Here is a 22,093-nt window from a genome sequence, read left to right as displayed (position 1 = left end):
CAGCAGCAGAGGGAGAGGGAGAAGCAGAGGGAGAGGGAGAAGCAGAGGGAGAGGGAGAAGCTAGCTCCCTGCTGAACACAACCCAAGCCGAAGGCAGATGCTCTACTAACTGAGCCACCCAGGCACCCCAGGTTGTCTCTTTAAATGACCTTTAAAGGTCTCATTCTCTGTGCTAAAGTCTAAAGTTTGTTTTTTTTTTTTTAAAGATGGCTATAAACTGCTGCGAAAATGACACAAGCTAAAATACAGAGGAGTGCTTCCTTCACAGAGAGACATGTAAGATTCCATTGGAAGTAACTGAAACAAACAAAAAAGTCTTATACCAAGACACAGAGAGGAGAACGCTGGGCTGGGAATCAAGAATTGTTACTGTAGACTCAGCCCCACCACTGGTTCTTTTTTTTTTTTTTATATAAATGCATTATTTGTTCTTAGTATTTATTTATTTATTTATTTTTTAAAGATTTTATTTATTTGACAGAGAGAGACACAGTGAGAGAGGGAACACAAGCAGGGGGAGTGGGAGAGGGAGAAGCAGGCTTCCCGCGGAGCAGGGAGCCCGATGCGGGGCTCAATCCCAGGACCCCGGGATCATGACCTGAACCGAAGGCAGATGCTTAACGACTGAGCCACCCAGGCGCCCCACCACTGGTTCTTCATATAAAACCTGGACTAGTCACACCACTCACTGGATCTCAATTTCCTTATTTGAAATCTAGGAGTTGATCTCAAAAATCCCTTTCAGGTCAAAGACAACTCTGAATCCCAGTTTCCCTGGCTTCCTGATATACTTGTTCCAGGCTACCTAATTCCTTGCTGGTCTATCATCAGCCTCATTCGATGGATTCTACTCCTCTCTCCCTCTGTCCTTACACAGCCCACTCTTAGCTGTCAGAGTTCCATGCCTCTTCTGTTGCCCTACATGTTCTAAGCAATGCTCTCCAGGTCTGTTTTCAACTACCACCAGTAGAGAGTTCTTGGAGGGTTTTAGTCTCCCTGTAACACCAGGACCAATGCATGGAATACCTATATGCTGAATAGGTTAAGTCCATGAATCGATGAGAAAATGGCAGCTTATCACTACAAAAACAATGAATAAATCTTCACCAAAAGAAAAAAACATGCAGACAAAATGCTAAAACAATTAAACAGTAAAAGGAAAGCTAATATCTGAAACAACAAGGAAAAGGGATAACCACCACAACTTTAATTCTCAAGCAAATTTAAATTACTCCAAAATAAATAATAAGGAAGGACAAGAAAGGTGCATAGTGAGGGAAGGTAAATAAGGATAAAGAAATAATTAGGAACAACAGAAAACAAAAATTAAGTTTGTAATTATTACAGAAAATCAACAGAGACCAGAATGACAGAAATACTACAAAACAATGAAACAAATCAGGAGAATGACTACTTAATAAACATTTATCTATTTATCACAGTGAAGACTAATGCACTGAGACCCACACTCTATTCTAGACATAGGCAATCTGCTCCAAAGAAATAATAAAGATGAAGCATTTATAAATTAAACCCATTTATTACAGCTTTTTTTTTTTAAGGGAGGGAGGTACTGGTAAATTTAAGGCCACTACAGAAAAAAAGAATATGGAAAATAAACCCAATTCTTAAAAGCACGGTAAGCCTCATTTTTTTAAACTACCATTATTAAAATATATATCAAAATCCTGGCAAGCTGACTGTGGTGATGGTTACAGAACTCTACAAATATGCTAAAAGTCACTGAATTGTAAATAATAATAAAATAAATAAAAATAATTAAAATCCAGATACAGGACGGGGCGCCTGGGTGGCTCAGTCGTTAAGTGTCTGCCTTCTGCTCAGGTCATGATCCCAGGGCCCTAGGATGGAGCCCCGCATCGGGCTCCCTGCTCCGCGGGAAGCCTGCTTCTCCCTCCTCCACTCCCCCTGCTTGTGTTCCCTCTCTCTCTGTCAAATAAATAAAATCTTTAAAAAAATAATAAAATAAAATCCAGATACAGGACATTTAAACATTGCTAACAACCTTTTAAAATGATTACAAAATTCTCAGAGAATTCTAGCAATATGTAAAAGGTTGTAAAATTTCCAAATATCTTTGATGAAGTAGTCCACTTGGGAGATTTTAACACCAAGAAATAAGTGTCCCATAGGTCAAGCCTTCCACTTGTATACTCTCATTCCTTCTCCCGTACTCAAGACATAGCTGACCTTTCCCATCTCTCATGATGACTTCTGCCCTCTCTATGGAATCCTCCCCATCGGCATATGAACACATTATATCTCCCATCTTCAAAACAACAACAAAGCTCTCTTAGCTCCACATAAGCCTCTGGCTACCCTTCCATTTCTGTGTGTCCCCTCATAGAAGAAACCCTCACTACAGCTATCTAACTCCCTGTCTCCAAATCCTCCTCTACCGTTCTGCCTTGACATCCTTCTCATCACATTTCCCCCCTGGAATCACTGCTGCCTTTTCTTTCCCTCCCACTCCACATCCAATCCAAAACTATCAGTTCTACTGCTAACGTCTGACTAAAGTGCAACTGATTCTCATCACTTCCACAACTCTCACTGTGATCTCAGCCACCAACATCCCTTACTTGGATTCTTGTAAGAGCCTCCAACTTGGTCTCTCTACCTCTGCCCTTATCCTAGAACACAGTCTCAAAAGAGCAGCCAGAATGATCCTTTTAAAAGTAAATCTGATCGGGGCACCTGGCTGGCTCAGTAACAAGAACAACTCTTGATCTTGGGGTCGTGAGTTCAAGACCCACGTTGGGTGCAGAGATTACTTAAATAAATAAACACTTATAAATAAATAAAGTAAACCTGATCAATGCAGATCAATGCAGCATAGAAAGGTTAAGTTACACAGCTAAATTGTGGCAAATCTGGGATTCACATCCAGGCTCAGTATGGTTCTCTCTGAACCACGAAGAACTTGAGACAACAAATTGGTCCAAAGAACTAATGGTTCCCAAGCTTTCTGATGCACAAATCTTAAACAAGTTATTCAGATCACAAAGTGTTCTGAAATAAAATAGTTAAGAATATTGAGGAAAGGTCAAGAAAATATATATAAATGGAAGCTGAAAAGAAAATGTTGCTCACTTAAGGGGAAAAGAAAGGAAAAAAAAGTTTTCTGGGGTGGTTGGGTGGCTCAGTCATTGAGCATCTGCCTTCGGCTCAGGTCATGATCCCAGGACCCTGGGATCGAGCCCTGCATCAGGCTCCCTGCTTCGCAGGAAGCCTGCTTCTCCCTCTCCCACTCCCCCTGCTTGTGGTCCCTCTCTCACTGTGTCTCTGTCAAATAAATAAATAAAATCTTAAAAAAAAAAAAAAAAAAGGAAATTACATCACAACTCTCCGTGCAAGCAAGCTCTCCAGTGGCCTCTTATCTAATCAGAATAGCAGCCAGAGTCCTGACATGGCTTATGAGGCCCCAGGAAAGCTACTTCTGCTCCTTCCTTCCTCACTCTGCTCCTGCCACACTGGCAGGTGTGCATCACCCGAGGGGCTTTTGCCTGGAATGCTCTTCCTGGGGAGAGCTGCGCAGCTACCTCTTTCATCTCCTTCACGCTTCACCTCCAGCTTCACCTCCACATCATCTTATTGGGGAGGCCTTTCACAATCATTCAGTGGAAATCATATGTCCCACCACCACTACCACCAACTCTATGTTCCTTCTTAGGTTGTTCTACCCTGCCTTTACCACAGTCCGCCCCCCCACATTGTTTACTTGTTCAGTAGTATAGAAGCCCCATGAAGTCAGCTGCTTTCCCCTCCCCCACCCCCACTATGATAATCCCAGCACCTAGAACATTACCTGGCACATATTAGGCACTCAATAAATATTTGCTGAATGAGTAAACAATGAAAGAGAAAAAATGTATTACTTATAAACTTATATGAATGCTTCTTTAAGGGGAAAAACAATAAAATACCAAATGCCAAACTGAGTTAAATGGTTAAACCCAGTATTTGAACATATAGGCAAATGCACAAGACAATCAACATGTGACACAGTCCATATAGGATAGTAATAGAAATACATACAAAATTAGGACCCCCAGAATATTTACAAATTGGTTATTTTATTTAAAAAACATACTGACAGGGGCACCTGGCTGGCTCAGTCGGTGGAGAATGCAACTCTTGATCTTTGAATTCAAGTCCCACATTGGGTGTAGAGATTACTTCAAAAAAAAAAATGTTAAAAACATACTGATATACAAAAATCAGAAGATTTTATTATAACGAAAGTAGAATTTCTATTCATTAGATTATTTTTTGTTCTGGAAAGACACTCAGGACTGTAATTTATAAAATAAGCAAGCAAAAAAGCTAGTTGTACTAACTCGACCTTTAAAAAGCTTTAATTCAACGTACAGAGTAAAATCCTGATCTGGACATACGAACACCACATAAACAAAATGAGCTCCTTACAGAGAGAGCTGCATCTGTGGGAAGTCACCTGAAGTGTACTTATGCATGAAATCTCTGGCCCATTTAGAAAATGAAGGAAGATACTCCTCTACTTCTTGTTTTATCTCCTCTTGATTCAGACTTAAGCGATACCTGCAAAATAAGAGATTAAACAAGAAAGTATAAATATGAAAAAACTTAGGACAAAAACATCCAAATAAACAAGTTATCCATCAACTAATTAACAGATGTATAATGTGATGTATACATGGGGCACCTGGCTGCCTCAGTTGGTAAAACATAGAACGTGAGACTCTCGATCTCGGAGTCGAGTTCAAGCCCCATATTGAGGATAGAGTATACTTTAAATAAATAAAATCTTCTTTTTAAATGTGGTGTATACATAGAATGGAATATTATTCAGCCTTAAAACAGAAGAGAGCAGAGGCCTATCAGTCCACCAAAAGAACTGATTCAGCAGAGAAGACAAAATTAGCAACCCTAGCTCTGCCAAGATTGCTTCCCCTGAGCACAGTAGCAACCTCAAGCTGAAAGAGAAACTGACATTCCTCAGGGGAGCAACTGCTAATATAGGAAAGCCCCAAATGATCACACATTCAGACTACCAGAGGCAAAGGTTATCCTTGCAAAAGGCTGCTTGAAATCTGGCAAAGTCCTTGGCTAGCAGCAACATGCCACACCAAGCACTTACACCCCTGACACAGCCATCGGATGTCACCATATGCCAGGCTCCAGCCACTAGGCTGTGTGGGGAGAAGAGGCCTGAAGGCAAGGTGAGCAAGACCAGCTCTGCCCATTGCAGTGGGTGCCCCTGAACCCACGGGGCACACCAGGATGTCCAGGGCCCTGCTCAGCCTGTTCTATGGCTAGTGTCTTCATGGTATAAAGCCCATGATATATACCATGATGTATACTACTTAATCTTACAAAAAGAATCTACACACATCTAACAGGTGAATCCAAGTAAAGAGTATATGGATACTGTCTGCAGTAATCTTGCAACATTTCTCTAAATTTGAAATTATTTCCAAATAAAAAGATTTTTTAAATGTTTTAACGCATATATTCTCTGGCCCAACAATTCTACTTCTAAGTATTTAACCCAACTATATGCCTCACAGGTATGAAATAAAGGATATATAAAGGTATTTCCTTTTTTTATTTTTAAGATTTATTTATTTATTGGAGATACAGAAAGCAAGAGAGAGTGAACAGAGACAGAAGCAGAGGGAGAGGGAGAGAAAATCTCAAGCAAACTCCACACTGAGCACGGAGCCCAAGGCAGGGCTCAATTCCACGATCCTAAGATCATGACTTGAGCTGAAATCAAGAGTTGGACGCTCAACCAACTGGACCACCCAGGGGCCCCTAAAGGTATTTCTTATACAATTGCTAATAAAAGCAAAGATTAAAATGCCAGAGTGATACTTAAATAAATTATAATACATTCATACAATGAAATATTATGCCATTATTCATTAAAAATGACAGTTCAGGGGCGCCTGGGTGGCTCAACCAGTTGAGCGTCAGACTCTTGATTTCATCTCAGGTCATGATCCTGGGATCATGAGATCAAGCCCTGCAACAGGCTCAGCACTGGGCTGGATGTGAAGCCTGCTTAAGTTTTTCTCTCCCTCTCCTTCTGCCTCTACCACCCCCCACCCACTCTCTCTCTCAAAAAAAAAAAAAAGAGAGTCAGCTCAGTAAGCACTAATATGGAATGATCACCAAGCTTAACCTTTAAGTGTACAATAATGTGCATAGTATTCTACAATTTACCTAACAAAAAATATGTATGTACACATATCCACACACACACTGTCACACATAAACATTTGAAATCTCTGTGTAAGGACATGCAAGAAACTGATAAAGAGTGGTTGCCTTTGGGGCACCTGGGTGGCTTAGTTGGTTAAGCGCCTGCCTTCAGCTCAGGTGGTGATCCCAAGGTCCTGGGATTGGATCCCTCATCAGGCTCCCTGGGATCGAGTCCCACATTAGGTTCCTTGCTCAGTCGGGAGCCTGCTTCTCTCCTCTGCCTGCCGCTCCCCCCACTTGTGCTGTCAAATAAATAAAATCTTAAAACAAAACAAAACAGTAGTTGCCTTTGGGAAGAGGAACTAGGTGACAAGGAGGATGCAGGGAGAAAGGACTTACTTTGTACCATATACCCCATTGTGATCTTATAATATGGTATACACACATTTATAACCTTTATAGGAATAATAATTTATTTTAAAAAATACCTACACAATTGGGTAATTTTTTCCTAAATAACTTTCTCCAACCATCTTGGAGCCATTCTTCATCATCATGATGTCATTAGGTAAGTTCTTCCCAGTGTTTTATTTTTTACAGAGCAGACTCTTTAAAATTTCCAAGCCAGTCCATACTGGTTATTTAATGTCTTCTGCATTTAAATTCTCCTTTTTAATTTTATTTTTTTTTAAGATTTTATTTATTTATTTGAGAGAGAGAATGAGAGAGAGAGAGAGAGAGAGAGAGAGAGAGAGCATGAGGGGGGGAGGGTCAGAGGGAGAAGCAGACTCCCCGCTGAGCAGGGAGCCTGATGTGGGACTCGATCCTGGGACTCCAGGATCATGATCTGAGCTGAAGACAGTCGCTTAACCAACTGAGCCACCCAGGCGCCCTCTCCTTTTTAATTTTAGCCAAGTCACAGCAAAACAACATGTAACAGCCTGGTCTTTCCGGAGATTATTAAGATACTTAAGGTAGGATCTTCAAGCCTAGACTATTATAGGTATTAACAAGAGGGTAAAGCATAGAAGATAAAAATCTGGGGGCACCTGGGTGGCTCAGTGGGTTAAGCATCCAACCATTGATTTCAGCTCAGGCCTTGATCTCAGGGCTGTGAGTTCAAGCCCCACGGTGCGCTCCACACTGGGTGTGGAGCCTGTATTTAAAATAAAATCTGTTCTGGGGCACCTGGGTGGCTCAGTCGTTAAGCATCTGCCTTTGATTCGGGTCATGATTCCAGGATCCTGGGATCAAGCCCCGCATCGGGCTCCCTGCTCCGCAGGAAGCCTGCTTCTCCCTCTCCCACTCCCCCTGCTTGTGTTCCCTCTCTTGCTGTCTGTCAAATAAATAAAAATCTTAAAAAAACAAACAAACAAAAAACAGTAAGGTAAAATTTGTTCTAAGGTCTGTAATAAGATAGAAGGATCTATGAGAGGGTAGAAAAGAACTTTCAACCTGTTGTTTTAGGGTCTGGGAATTTTTTTAAAAGTTTCCACTTGATGGGATGGACGCCTGACTGGCTCAGTCAGTAGAGCATGCAACTCTTGATCTTGGGGTGGTGAGTTTTCAACCCTCACATGGGGCAGAGTTTACTTTAAAAAAAAAAGGGCACTATGGCTTCCTGCTTGCTCACCTTCTTAGACCCTTTAATCTGAAGTAGCAGCTGCTATGTTGTGAGGAGAGGCTCACGCGGCAAGAAACTGAAGCCTCATGACAACAGCCATGAGTATATCGTCGTGGAGGCAGATCCTCCCTTCAAAGGACTGCAGCTCCAAATGGGAGACCCTGAGCCTGAACCATCCAGCTAAGCCACCTTTGAATTCCTAACCTACAGAAACTATGAGATAATTGATTACTTGTCATTTTAAGCCACTAAGTTTTTTTGTTTGTTTAAGCTACTAGGTTTTGTTTTGTTTCAGGGCAATGATCAATACAACACACAAAAGGTATCACTGTACGTTGATTAGGGTAGGACAAAAAAAAGTTAAAATTCTGAAATGCCAGAAACAAGTGTTGGCAAGGATGTGGTGGGGGGAAAACCCAAAAACCCTCATGTACTGTTGGGGGGAATGCAAACTAGTGCAGCCACTGTGGAAACAGTATGGAGGTTCATCATAAATTAAAAAATAGGGGCTCCTAGGTGGCTCAGTCGGTTCAGAGTCTGCCTTCAGCTCAGGTCATGATCCCGGGGTCCTGGGATCAAGCCCCGAGTTGGGCTCCCAGCTCAGCGGGGAGTCTGCTTCTCCCTCTGCCTCTCCCCCCTACTCCTGCTCTCTCACTCTCTCTCCGTCGTTCTCTCGCTCTCTCAAATAAATAAATATAATCTTTTTTAAAAAAACAAAAAAGAAAAGAAAATGTTTTTAGGACAATAGATCATGTCATTAGTAAATCAGTTGTATGGCATTTTGGAACACATATTTTCCACATAAACAGGGAAAGAGAAATACATCTGGGGAAAAATTACAACTAGTTTGGAAATCAAAATTACCCCTAATAAAAATATTTCTCTGAAAAAACATGGTCTGCAAAGAGTCACAAAGAAACAGCAGAATATGTTGACGCTCTGCATGTAGTCACTCATAAAATGCCAACAATCAGCCATTTGTGGGCTTATGTATATTCTCTCCACTGTCACAAAAAGTCTGCAAAATAGGTATTATCACCTTTTTCAAGATTTTTAAGTAACCTGTTCAATCCTAAAACTGGCAAAGCTAGAATTTAAAACTAGGTCCATCTGACTCCCAAACCCATACAATTTACAGTATGTCACATTTCTAGAAGTAAGCCAAACGTTTTTCACACCCTCAGAGAGCAGCTGAGGGAGTCTATTGTGCAGGTGCACAGAATATCCAGATATTTTTAGCTCAAGAGTTTCTATTCTGCAATTTCAGAAGCTCCTCACAGAACTGCAGTGGGGTAGTACTACCCTGAATCTGCATTCTAGTATTACTCTGATTTATATTTAATGGTCTAATAACCAAATACCTTATAGATTCCAGGAAAGAATGTTCTATAATAAAATAGTACCTACAGGGGCGCCTGGGTGGCTCAGTCATTAAGCGTCTGCCTTCAGCTCAGGTCATGACCCCAGGGTTCTGGGATGGAGCCCCACATCGGGCTCCCTGCTCAGCGGGAAGCCTGCTTCTCCCTCTCCCACTCTCCCTGCTTGTGTTCCCTCTCTCACTGTGTCTCTCCCTGTCAAATAAATGTGTGAAATCTTTAAAAAAAAAAAAAAAATAGTACCTACAGTACATCTTGTAACTACTTACATTTCCTTAAGATGCCTTATTTCTTGAACAGTTTGTAAAGCAAAGTCTTGTAGCTTTTCTGGGGCAAAGCTATTGCTTATTGCTTTTTGAAATACTTCATGAAGAACTGTACCAATCAGCATTTGGCGCGTGGCCGGATCAGAGCTCTATTAAAAAAAAAATCGTATGTTTTACTACAAGACATATTAATAGACATGATCCCATATTTATTACCTATCCTATTAAACCACCACAGCCAAAGTGCACTGGTGAGACAAATGCCAAAATGTTAAACAATTTTTTTTCTAGTTAGTAAAATTATAGATGACTTTCACTTTATTTTTAAGATTTTTTTTTAATTTATTCATTTGAGAGAAAGACAGAGAGAGCACAAGCATGGGAGAGGCAGAGAAAGAGGGAGAAGCAGACTCCCCACTGAGCAGGGAGCCCAACGCGGGACTCAATCCCAGGACCCTGAGATCATGACCTGAGCCAAAGGCAGACGATCAACTGACTGAGCCACTCAGGTGCCCAACTTTCACTTTCTTCTATTCAGAATTACCTGATTTTACAAGCATGCTATTTTTTTAAAAAATCAGTAATTTCCATTTTGAAATCATTAAAAGTAACCTATATGAAAAAGTTCAATGTATTCTCAAACGCTTAACATATTCTTTTCTAATTTCACTTTATAATCTACTCAAATAAAACCCAATAAAGCCATAGCTCCTAAATCCATGTAAGTGAAAGATATTATTCAAAAAAAACTTTAGGGCGCCTGGGTGGCTGCTCCACTGGAAGCCTGCTTCTCCCTCTCCCACTCCCCCTGTTTGTGTTCCCTCTCTCACTGTGTCTCTGTCAAATAAATAAATAAAATCTTAAAAAAAAAAACCCTGAAAGGAAGAAACTCTTTTAACAAATAAAACCCAGGTTCTTCAACAAATGGCACTGAAGCAAAGAGGGGGAGTGTAAGGCAGAACCAATAGAGATTAAAAGAAACTCAGGAGACATACCAACCAAACCTAACACAAAGACCTTGTTTGGGAGAACCTGGCTGGCTTACAGGAGCATGCAAATCTTGATCTTGGGGTTGTGGGTTCAAGACCTACACTGGGATTAGAGACTCAAGAAAAATAAAATCTTAAGGGGTGCCTGGGTGGCTCAACTGGTTAAGCATCTGACCCTTGGTATCCACTCAGGTCATGATCTCACAGTCATGTGATCAAGCCCTGCCACGGGCTTTGTGCACTCAGCGCAGAGACTGCTTCAGATTCTCTCTCCTTCCCACCCTGTCAAATAAATAAAATCTTTAAAAAATAATAAATACAATCTTCAAAAAAAAAAAGAAAAGACCTTGTTTGGATTCTGACTGATTCTAAGAAAACAACTGAATAAAAAGATATTTTCTTGGGACACCTGGGTGCCTCAGTTGGTTAAGCGTCTGCCTTTGGCTCAGGTCATGATCTGAGTCCTGGGATGGGTCCAGCATCAGGCTCCCAGCTCAGCGGGGAGCCTATTTCTCCCTCTGCCTGCCGTTCCCCCTGCTTGTGCTCTCTCTGAGAAATAAATAAAATCTAAATATACATATATGTGTGTGTGTGTGTATATATATATATATATATATATATCTTTTTTTAAAAAAGATTATTTGAGAGAGAGAGCACACAAGCAGGGGGGAGGGGCAGAGGGAGAGAGGGAGCCGGAATCAGGGTTCGATCCCAGGACCCCAGGATCATGACCTGAACTGAAGGCAGATGCTTAATCGACTGAGCCACCCAGGCGCCCCTAAAAAGATATTTTCAATAAAAGACATTACAGGAGCGCCTGGGTGGCTCAGTCGGTTAAGCGTCCAACTTTTGATTTCAGCTCAGATCACATGATCTCAGGGTCATAAGATGGAGCTGCACAATGGAGCTGCATCCAGCTCGGTGCTGAGCCTAGAGCCTGCTTGAGATTCTCTCTCCCTCTCCCCCACCACCCCGCAAGCACACTCTCTCTCTCTAAAAAAAATAAAAAGATAAAAGACGCTACAGATAAATTGGGCATTATAATAATTTAAGGAATTACTGTTCCTTTGTATGATAAAGATATATTTTTTAAAGATCCTCAGCTTTCATTTACTTGCAAAATAATGTTTGAGAACAGCAAAATGGATACATGGGAGTTTACTTAAAAAAAAAAAGTGTGGGGCGCCTGCATGGCTCAGTCCGTTAAGCATCTGCCTTCCGCTCAGGTTATGGTCCCAGAGTCCTGTGATCGAGCCACACATAGGGCTCCCCGCTCAGCGGGGTGTCTGCTTCTCCCTCTCCCTCTCCCTCTGCCCCTTCCCCTGCTCATGCTTGTTCTCTCTCATTCTCTCTCAAATAAATAAATAAAATCTTAAAAAAAAAGAAAGAGTGTAAAAGTGCTCTGTAACTCTAAAACCCTGTAGAAACATTAACTGTTAATATTATTCACCCTAAAAGTTTCATTCAGGACAGCTCTTCTCATACACCGAATACTACTGGCTATGCTTGTGCCAGAAATCAGCATGTCTGGGTATAGAATTAAATATCCAAAATCTTCATCTATTATCCAAGTATCAGATAGGCAGTCTCCCTCCAAATGAATGATGTCCCCTGGCTCCACTGGTACAGAGCACCTACGAATAAAGCAAAGTATACATAGTTTAGATTCCTACATTTAAACATATTAAGGAAGCCTCAAAAAGTAAATGAATATTTTATCTGAAGGAATAGTATTTGTAAATTTCTGGGTCTTTCAAAAAAATTTAATACTAGGATGCAGTCTTTTGAATCAACTCCTAGTCACTCTACTCCTTTCTACCTTTGAAATATACCTGAGAATACTCGAGGGTCTTCCTTAAATACCAAAAAGGAAAACTGCTTAATGTTATCATCTACTGCAAAAGCTACCAAATCTTTAATAGTGTTAATACATAGCTCCAATTATGGATTAGGTTGTTTCAGTAATAATTCTCTCATTCTTAAGACTTCTAGCCTATCTACAGTTTAAGTCTTGAGGCATGAAGCCAAATCCAATGTGTTAATAAAATCACATTTATCATTTTTATCTAGACAAAGAGCCTAAATAGACAAAAATTAGACCTCCACTTTCTTTGCATTTCCCCTTCATCCCTCACATACCATACTTTGCTTGAGTAGAGAAATCTAGGGTTTAAGAATGTTCGTATGCTGTAATTGATTTTGCTCTTAATGAAAAGCTGCAATCTTAAAAAGTACTGGGAAATTTTGGAAGTAGTCATTTATAAGGCCCTTTGTAGTTTAATTTTCAAATGACAATAAAGACCAAGTTCCAGAATAAGGAGCTGGAGATGCTGAGATAACAAGCACAATTTTTACATGAAATTAATTCGGGTTCACATCTACTCCCTTTATTAACAATTAAATTACAGCAACATCCACACAAGCCTATGTGATGAGTTTTAAGATGGTACCCTTAAGCCAGATCAGTGCTCAAAGTCACACAAAAATTACCAGTCATTCCTAAGGATACACAGTTCTTTATTTTCTAGTGACTGGGAAGCAGTGATGATTAGGTGTTTTTCATGGGTTCCTTCTTCATTCTGTACAATATTGACTGCTAATACCAGGTACCGGTTATCCACTCCTCGGCTCAGAACTGTTTTAGAAAAGGAAGCTTCCACCTTCTTCTCAAATCTAAAACATATACAAACACAACTACTGTACCATGAAATAAGAAGACATCCAATTTCCTTTATCTACAAACCAACCTTCTCAATTTTTTAGGTTTGTTTCTTCTAGAAAGCTTATCATAATGACCATTATGATAAATAGGTAAAAATTAAGAAAGGGCACAGCAGAATTCCTATGATAAAAACTTCCCAGAAGTAATGCCATTTAAAACATGCTTAATGATATGGATTTTTCCAAACACTGTATAAGTTCTTAGGAGGAGCTCTGTGGGATACCCATGATAATGAGGATTAAGGATAAATTGAAAAATACTAAATAACAAATTCCTACCACTGGTGCAAACCTTCCCAAAGTACAAGCAAAAGGAAATGTCTTGGACACTATCCTTTTTGTAAATGAAAGGGATATTTGTTAGGGAAAAGCATAGTGTGGGTGGTTTGCTGAAGACCTACTGTGAGTCACAGCGTTATATTAATCTTTAGGCCTACTTAGAAATCATCTACCCCAAACTACTATTTAATGAAGAAAATCTTTCTATAAAATCTCAGTGAGAATCAACTAGCCCCTACCTCGCAGAGAAAAGCAAGCCTAATACCTGTCATGTTAGCTCATTCCTTCATAGAGTAACTCAGACATTTCTTATTTATAATGGGCAAGTCAACTTCACAATACTTTTATCCATTAATCCTAGCCACCTGAAAACTATGCAGAATTCTTTAATCGTTCTAGAAAACATTAAGTCCTGGGCGCCTGGGTGGCTCAGTTGGTTAAGCGACTGCCTTCGGCTCAGGTCATGATACCAGGGTCCTGGGATCGAGTCCCGCATCGGGCTCCCTGCTCAGCGGGGAGCCTGCTTCTCCCTCTGCTTCTCTCTCTCTCTCTCCGTCTCTCATGAATAAATAAATAAAATCTTTTAAAAAAATAGAAAACATTAAGTCCTTCATCAGTCTTCCAGTTTGACTGCAGTCTTTGTCACAGTACAACAGAGTCCAACGTCATTACCTCTCTAATTTTAACACCCAACCCTACGCTCTCTTACTTCGTAATCGCCTCATTCACCTACTCCAGGAAGCCTCAGGCCATGAACTTCCCGAGGTCAGCTGGGATGCCTTAAGGATTTCCGCAAATGATAATGCTGATCAAAACCCAAAACGCAAAGATCCGTAAACAATAATTAGCATCATTATTATTAATTCAAAATAATTCCACACCATGATTGTGGGTCAGGTTGCCCAGACCGTTTAGTCCAAGTTGAGGGTAGAGAGCTCTCCTGGGACAAGATTCCCCAACTAAACCTTGAGAAAAGCATCTAGCAGTTACAATTTCCCTTTATGAGGGCGTTTAAGTGGCTGGCACTCCCTGAATTCAGGCAAGTGATATGAAGAGAAAGAATGAACTGTTGGGTGAGCAGTCTTTGGGCTCTGGCCCGAATGTGGCCCCAAAGAGAACACTACGAAGCAGACCCCAGCTCCGGAAACTCGTCGGGCGCCCGGAGCCCAGTCATTTAATCCCGAGCCCGGCTCCGCGGAGGCGTAGGTGTGGCCTCTCCCGCTCCTTTCTTTCAAATCTCCCGCCTAGCTCCCAGACCCTCCCTCCGCTCCGCTCACAGATCCGCCGGCCGCTCAGCCTCTTCCCAGAGACTCTTCTTCAGCAGCTCCAGTTCTTCCAGTTGCGCCATAGCAGGCACGGACAACGCAAACTGTCACCAGGTAAAATCAGGCAAACACAGCAGCTCCGACGAGAAAAAGAAGCGCGAGTTTGTGAGGCGCCGCGCGCATGCGCCTTCCCGCTGTGGTCCCAAGGGACCTGCGCGAAGGGGCCCCTCCCAGCCCCGCGGGTTCCACGAGGAGCCCTGGGTGGCGGTGTTCTTAACAGAGTCTTTGCTCCCTTGCTTTAGGGTTTGGGAAACAGGGAGTCTTCATAATCTGGCCCAGACTAAATGCTTCCGCACTTTCTCTAGAAACGCCAACCTTTGCTCAACACAGACTCTTAGAACCAATTGCCCAAACCCAAGTGTCCCTGTTAGCTTGCAGAATTTTCCATTTTGGGGAGAAACAAACTCCCCTCCTTTTTTTAAGATTTTATTTATTTTTTTGAGCGAGAGAGAGAGAGCACTGGCGAGGAGGGGCAGAGGGAGAAGCAGACTCCCGGCTGAGAAGGTGAGCCCCAAGCCGGCTGGATATCAGGACCCTGAGATCATGACCTGAGTGGAAGGCAAGCAGAGGCCTAACCAACTGAGGCACCCAGGTGCCCCTAACTTTTTGTTTTGTTTTGTTTTTTGCTTTTTGTTTTGTTTTTAAGATTTCTTTATTTTAGAGAGAGAAAGAGCGCGCGCGAACATGAACAAGGGCAGGGGCAGAGAGAGATTAGGGAGCCCCAGGTGGGGCTGAATCTCAACACCACCCAGGAGCCCTTACTTGTCTTTGTTTTGTGGAAAACTCATTGAGAAAATAGAAGCTGTGAGATAGGAACTTCCTCATCATGCCACAACTAAATCTATAAAAGTACTAATATCTGTACTTGTCTTATAACCTATTTCCACTTTTTTCAACAGTGGACAAAGCAATCCTACTTGTACTCATTCTCGAGAGCATTGCTTCTTCAGCTGTGACATCACTGGGTTTAGAGATGACTTAAATTAAAAAAAAATTTTAAGGGGTGCCTGAGTGGCTCAGTCGGTTAAGCCTCTGCATTTGGCTGGTGTGTGCCCAGAGTCAGGGCTCCTTGCTCAGCGGGGAGCCTGCTTCTTCTCTCCCTCTGCCCCTCTGTCTGTGGCTCTACCTGTTCTATCAAATAGAGAAAAGATTTTTGTAAGAAAAGATTTTATTTACTTATTTGTCAGAGACAGACAGAGCATAAATAGGAGGAGCGGCAGGCAGAGGGAGAAGCAGGATCCCCGCTGAGCAAGGAGCCCGATATGGGATTCCATCCCAGGACCCATGGGCCCAGCTAAAGGCAGAAGCTTAACCGACTGAGCCACCCAGGCGCCTCCCCCCCACCACCAAAAAATAATCTTTTTTTTTTTTAAGATTTTTTTTTTTATTTGACAGAGAGAGACACAGCAAGAGAGGGAACACAAGTAGGGAGAGTGGGAGAGGGAGAAGCAGGCCTCCCGCCGAGCAGGAAGCCCGATGTGGGGCTCCATCCCAGGACCCTGGGATCATGACCTGAGCTGAAAGCAGACGCTTAACGACTGAGCCACCCAGGTGCCCCCCAAAATAATAATCTTTAAAAAAATAATATACTAGGGAATATTTCTGAATGAAAGGTGTTAAAAATAATAAAATGAATGAAATGTGTTAAAAATAATAAAATGATCACCTCATAAAGCTATCATCCAATTTTATTATAATTTTTTAAGATTTTATTTTTTAAGTAATCTCTAAACCCAACATGAGGCTCAAACTCACAACCCCAGGGTCAAGAGTCACATGTTTGTCTGACTGAGCCAGACAGGCGCCCCCATCATCCAATTTTATTTATTTATTTATAAGATTTTATTTATTTATCTGTCAGAGAGAGAGCACAAGCAGGGGCTGCAGGCAGAGGGAGAAACAGGCTCCCCGCAGAGCAGGGAGCCTGGCACAGGACTCGATCCCAGGACCCTGGGATCATAACCCAAGCCCAAGGCAGACGCTTAACCAACTGAGCCACCCAGCTATCCCCCATCATCCAATTTTTAAAATAATCTTTATCAAAAGTTATCTTTTGGGGCGCCTGGGTGGCTCAGTTGGTTAAGCGACTGCCTTCAGCTCAGGTCATGATCCTGGAGTCCCGGGATCGAGTCCCACATCGGGCTCCCTGCTCAGAAGGGAGCCTGCTTCTCCCTCTGACCCTCTTCCCTCTTGTGCTCTCTATCTCTCATTCTCTCTCTCTCAAATAAATAAATAAAATCTTTAAAAAAATAAAAAAATCTTTAAAAAAATAGTTCTTTTGGAGCGGGCTCCTGGGTGGCTCAGTCTGTTAAGCACCTACCTTCAGCTTAGGTCATGATCTCAGCGTCCTGGGATCCAGTACCGCCTTGGGCTCCTTGCTTATCCGGGAGCTTGCTTCTCCCTCTGTCGCTCCCCCTGTTTGTGCTCTGTCTTTCTCTTTCTCTGACAAATAAAATCTTTTTAAAAAACAAATAATAAAAAAGTTGTCTTTTACATTCATGTTAAGTCATCCAAAAATTATGAGAAATTTCTTGAAAAAAAATGAAAAAGACTTGCCCGTAATAGATAACAGATTTTCTACCTGTGACACCACACTCAGCTGGTTTTCCTCCAACCTCACAGGCCTTCCTCAATCTCCTTTACTGTCTCTTCATTTTCTGCCCAATCTCTGACTGTTGAAAGTTCTCAGAGGTCAGTTCTGAACAAATTTCTCTATCTACCAGCTCCCTAGGTTATTTCATCTATTCTCATGGCTTTAAATACCATCTCTATCCTGCCAGTTCTCAAATTCATATGTATAGACAGGGCTTTTCCTTTGAATTCAAAAATCCAGCTACATACTTGATAGCTACACTTAGAAATATTTGGGGATGGTGGGGGAGCCTGGGTGGCTCAGTCATCAAGCATCTGCCTTTGGCTCAGGTCATGATCCCGGGGTCCTGGGATCGAGCCCCGTATCGGGCTCTCTCCTCTGCAGGAAGCCTGCTTCTCCCTCTCACATTCCCCCTACTTGTGTTCCCTCTCTCGCTGTGTCTCTCTGTCAAATAAATAAAAATCTTAAAAAAAAAAAAAAGAAATATTTGGGGATGGGGGGAAGTCTTTCATTATAACATGGCCAAAATGGAATTTTTAATTTTCTCGACAGACCTATTATTCTTCCCAGTAAGAGCACTATCCACCCAGAAGATAAAGCGAGAAACCCAGAAGTTGTCCTGATTCCTTTCTGTTACTACCCACATCCAGTCCATAGGCAGACCCCATAGATTCACCCTTTAAAACTATCTTAAATCTCTTCATGCCTTTCCACCTCCAAGGTCACTACCCGATCATTATCTCTAACGTAAAAAACTGCAGCACACTCTTAAATGTGCTTCCACACTTGTCTCCCTGCAATTCAGTCCCTTTTCCCAATATTTTATCATGAAAACTTTCAAATGTACAGAATTATATAAGAGGATTATATAATGAACACCCATAGAGTTACCACCTAGATTTTATAATTAACATTTTGCTATCTTTGATTTATCACATGTATATCTATCCATCCTTCTATACATCCATGAACTCAAGGGTTTTCTTTTTTTTAAGATTTTATTTATTTATTTATTTGAGAGAGAGGGAATGAGAGATAGAGAGCACGAGAGGGAAGAGGGTCAAAGGGAGAAGCAGACTCCCCACTGAGCAGGGAGCCCGATGTGGGACTCGATCCTGGGACTCCAGGATCATGACCTAAGCCGAAGGCAGTCGCTTAACCAACTGAGCCACCCAGGCGCCCTCAAGGGTTTTTTTTTAATGCATTAACAAATAGCAGGCATCAGCGCATTTCTTCCCTAAACACTTTAGCATGTATATCATTAGCTACAGTTCAATATTTCTTTATGGTACTTTTTATTTTATTTTATTTTTTTAAAGATTTTATTTATTTGACAGACACAGTGAGAGAGGGAACACAAGCAGGGGGAGTGGGAGAGGGAGAGAAGCGGGCTTCCCGCAGAGCAGAGAGCCCGACGCAGGGCTCGATCCCAGGACTCTGGGATCATGACCTGAGCTGAAGGCAGACGCCCAACAACTGAGCCACCCAGGCGCCCTGAAAATATTTTATATTTTTCATGCTATTATAAATTAAATTGATTTTTTCTTGTGTTCTTTTTTTACTTAAAGATTTTATTGTTTTCTAAAGATTTTATTTTAAGTAATCTCTATACCCAAAATGGGGCTCAAACTTAAAACCCCAAGATTAAGAGTCACATGCTCTACCGACTGAGTCACCCAGGCACCCCCAAAGATTTTTTTTTTAAGATTTTATTTATTTGACAGAGAGAGACACAGTGAGAGAGGGAACACAAGCAGGGGGAGCGGGAGAGGGAGAAGCAGGCTCCCCACGGAGCAAGGAGCCTGATGCGGGGCTCGATCCCAGGACCCTGGGAACATGACCCGAGCCGAAGGCAGATGCTCAACGACTGAGCCACCCAGGCGCCCCCCCCAAAATTTTTTTTTTAAGATTTATTTGTTTGAGAGAGAGAGAGAGGGAGCACAAGTGGGAGGGGCACAGGAAGGGACAGAGAATCCTCAAGCAGACACCAAGCTGAGCACAGAGTCCGATGTGGGGCTGGATCTCACAACCCTGAGATCACAACCTGAGCCAAAACCGAGAGTCAAGACATTTAACTGACTGCACCACCCAGGTGCCCCTAAAGATTTTATTTTTTTAAGTAATCTCTATGCCCAATGTGGGACTCTAACTCAAAACCCACACAAGACTTGCACGCTCCACTGATTGAGCCAGCCAGCCACCCCTGAATTTTTTTTTTAAGGAAGCTCTATGCCCAGCCAGCCAGGTACCCCTAAATGAAATTGCTTTTAAATTGTTTTCCAGGGGTGCTTGGTTGTCTCAGTCCATAGGGCATGCGACTCTTGATCTCAGGGTGGTGAGTTCAAGTCCCACCTTGTGTGTAGAGATTACTTAAAATCTTTATAAAAATAATAAATTGTTTTCCAATTGCTTCCTGATAGTGCATAAAAGTTTACATTTTTAGGGGCACCTGGGTGGCTCAGGCATGAGACTCTTGATCTTGTGGTTGTGAGTTCAAGCCCCACATTGGATGCAAAGGTTACTTAAAAATAAAATCTTTGGGGCGCCTGGGTGGCTCAGTCGTTAAGCGTCTGCCTTCGGCTCAGGTCATGATCCCAGGTTCCTGGGATCGAGTCCCACATCGGGCTCCCAGCTCCGCGGGAGGCCTGCTTCTCCCTCTCCCACTCCCCCTGCTTGTGTTCCTGTTCTCGCTATCTCTCTCTGTCAAATAAATAAAATCTTTAAAAATAAAATAAAATAAAATAAAACCAATAAAAAAATAAATAAAAAATAAAATAAAATAAAATCTTTGACCGGGGGGGTGGGTGGGGGCGGGGGGCGGTTACAAATAAAAATGGAAATAAAATCTTTTTTTTTAAAGATTGTATTTATTTGTCAGAGAGAGAGAGGGGGGCGGCAGGCAGAGGGAGAGGGAGAAGCAGGCTCCCCACCGAGCAAGGAGCCCGATTCGGCTCTATCCCAGGACCCTGGGATCATGACCTGAGCTGAAGGCAGATGCTTAACCGACTGAGCCACCCAGGCATCCCGAAAATAAAATCTTTTTAAAAAGTGTATATTTTTATATTTACTTTATATCCTGAGATATAAATTCACTTATAATTTCTCATAGTTATGATATAGGTCCATTAAGACTTTCTATGTAAATAATCATGTCATCTGCAAATAGAGGGAGTTTTACTTCTCCTTTCTGATCTTTATGCTTTTTATTTCACTTTCTTACCTATGTTCACTGGTTAAATACAAGTGACACTGGGCATCCTTACCTTGTACCTGATCTTAGGGAGAAAGCATTCAATATTTCACCATTAAGTATGATGCTAACTGTTGGGTTTTCATGGATAACTGTTATGGTTATCTAATACTAAATAAAAACAAAAACAAACTTCCCAAACTTAGTGGCTTAAAACAACAATTTTTTTAGCTTGTGAAATGTCAATTCGGGCAGAGCTCTGTGGGGAAAGCTTGTTTCTGTTCCACAAAGCATCAACTGGGAGCTGAAGAATCCGCTTTGAAGGTGGCTTGCTCGAATGGCTGGTAAGTTGAGGCTGGCTGTCAGTTCCTCTACAGAGGCTGCTTGGCTACCTCATAGCATGGCGACTGGATTCCAAGGGCAAGCATTCCTAAAGACCAGATGGAAGCCATCTCAGCACTATGAGGTAACCTCAAAAGTCACATAGCATCACTTCCACTGTAGTCTTAGGTCCGCCCAGCCAGATTTAGGAGGTGAACATAGTCTCTACCTCTTGATGGGCTGAGTGTTAATGACACATGAGAAGAGCATGTGAGATGGGACGTATTGTTGGAAAATGTAATCTGACAAAATGCCCCCTTATCAGATTGAGGAAGGTCTCTTCTGTTCTAATGTGATTCGTTTTTATAATAAATCAATGGTGAATTTTCCAAGTACTTTTTCTGCATCTATTGAAGGATTTTCTCCTTTATGCTATTATTGGAAATTACACTATTGACTTTGTTTGTTGTTGTTGTTGATTGTTAAACCATTTGGCAATCCTAGGATAAATTCAACTTGGTTATGCTAGAATAAACTTATGTATCACTGGGTTTAATTTGTTAATATGTTGCCTACTTTATTTATTTTTTATTTTTAAATTTTTTTAAGTAATCTCTACATCCAACTTATGACCCTGGAATCAAGAGTTGCATACTCTACCAGTTGAGCCAGCCAGGTATTTGCTAATATCTTGTTAAGAATTTTTCCATCTTTGCTTTTGAAAGATACTGTCTGGGGCACCTGGGTGACTCAGTTGGTTAAGCGTCGGACTCTTTAATTTCAGCTCAGGTCTTGATCTCGGGGTTGTGAGTTCAAACCTTACACTGGGCTCCACACTGGGCATGGAGCCTACTTAAAAAAAAAAAAAAGATACTTGGTTTGTGACTTTCTTTTCTTGTAACAACTTTTTCAGGTTTGGATATCAGTGGGTTTTCTTTAAGATTTTATTTATTTAAAGTCAATCAGAGAAAGACATGTATCATATGACCTCACTGATATGAGGAATTCTTAATCTCAGGAAACAAACTGAGGGTTGTTGGAGTGGTGGGGGGTGGGAGGGTTGGGGTGGCTGGGTGATAGACATTGGGGAGGGTATGTGCTATGGTGAACGCTGTGAATTGTACAAGACTGATGAATCAGATCTGTACTTCTGAAACAAATAATGCAATATATGTTAAGAAAAAAAAAGAAGAAGATAGCAG

The 22,093-nt window shown here is 41.7% G+C and overlaps 1 protein-coding gene across 4 annotated transcripts in view; it reads right to left on the bottom strand.

The window, feature by feature from the left end:
* The window catches only part of DNA2 (DNA replication helicase/nuclease 2), a 47,266-nt gene extending 32,377 nt beyond the window's left edge, over positions 1-14,889 (bottom strand). For 3 of the 4 annotated variants that reach the window (XR_012374232.1, XM_025850300.2, XM_025850301.2), the window contains exons 1-5: positions 14,740-14,889; positions 12,953-13,135; positions 11,913-12,096; positions 9,477-9,622; positions 4,450-4,581 (exon numbers count right to left, since the gene is read on the bottom strand). Coding sequence is in view for 3 of the 4 variants with exons in the window: in XM_025850300.2 (XP_025706085.1) it covers positions 4,450-4,581; positions 9,477-9,622; positions 11,913-12,096; positions 12,953-13,135; positions 14,740-14,810 (716 nt within the window). In the remaining variant the exon portion in view is untranslated. Of the gene's footprint in view, positions 1-4,449; positions 4,582-9,476; positions 9,623-11,912; positions 12,097-12,952; positions 13,136-14,739 lie in introns of those variants that run through there. The other variant, XM_025850303.2, reaches the window with a different exon arrangement.
* Positions 14,890-22,093: the final 7,204 nt, after the last annotated feature.

The sequence above is a fragment of the Callorhinus ursinus genome, unplaced genomic scaffold (genome assembly GCF_003265705.2).
Source record: "Callorhinus ursinus isolate GAN/ISIS: 27379988/994484 unplaced genomic scaffold, GSC_fseal_2.0 scaffold31, whole genome shotgun sequence".
NCBI classification, from domain to species: Eukaryota; Metazoa; Chordata; class Mammalia; order Carnivora; family Otariidae; genus Callorhinus; species Callorhinus ursinus.
Note: the sequence above shows the minus strand (reverse complement) of the source record. Positions and strands in the feature narration are given on the sequence as shown.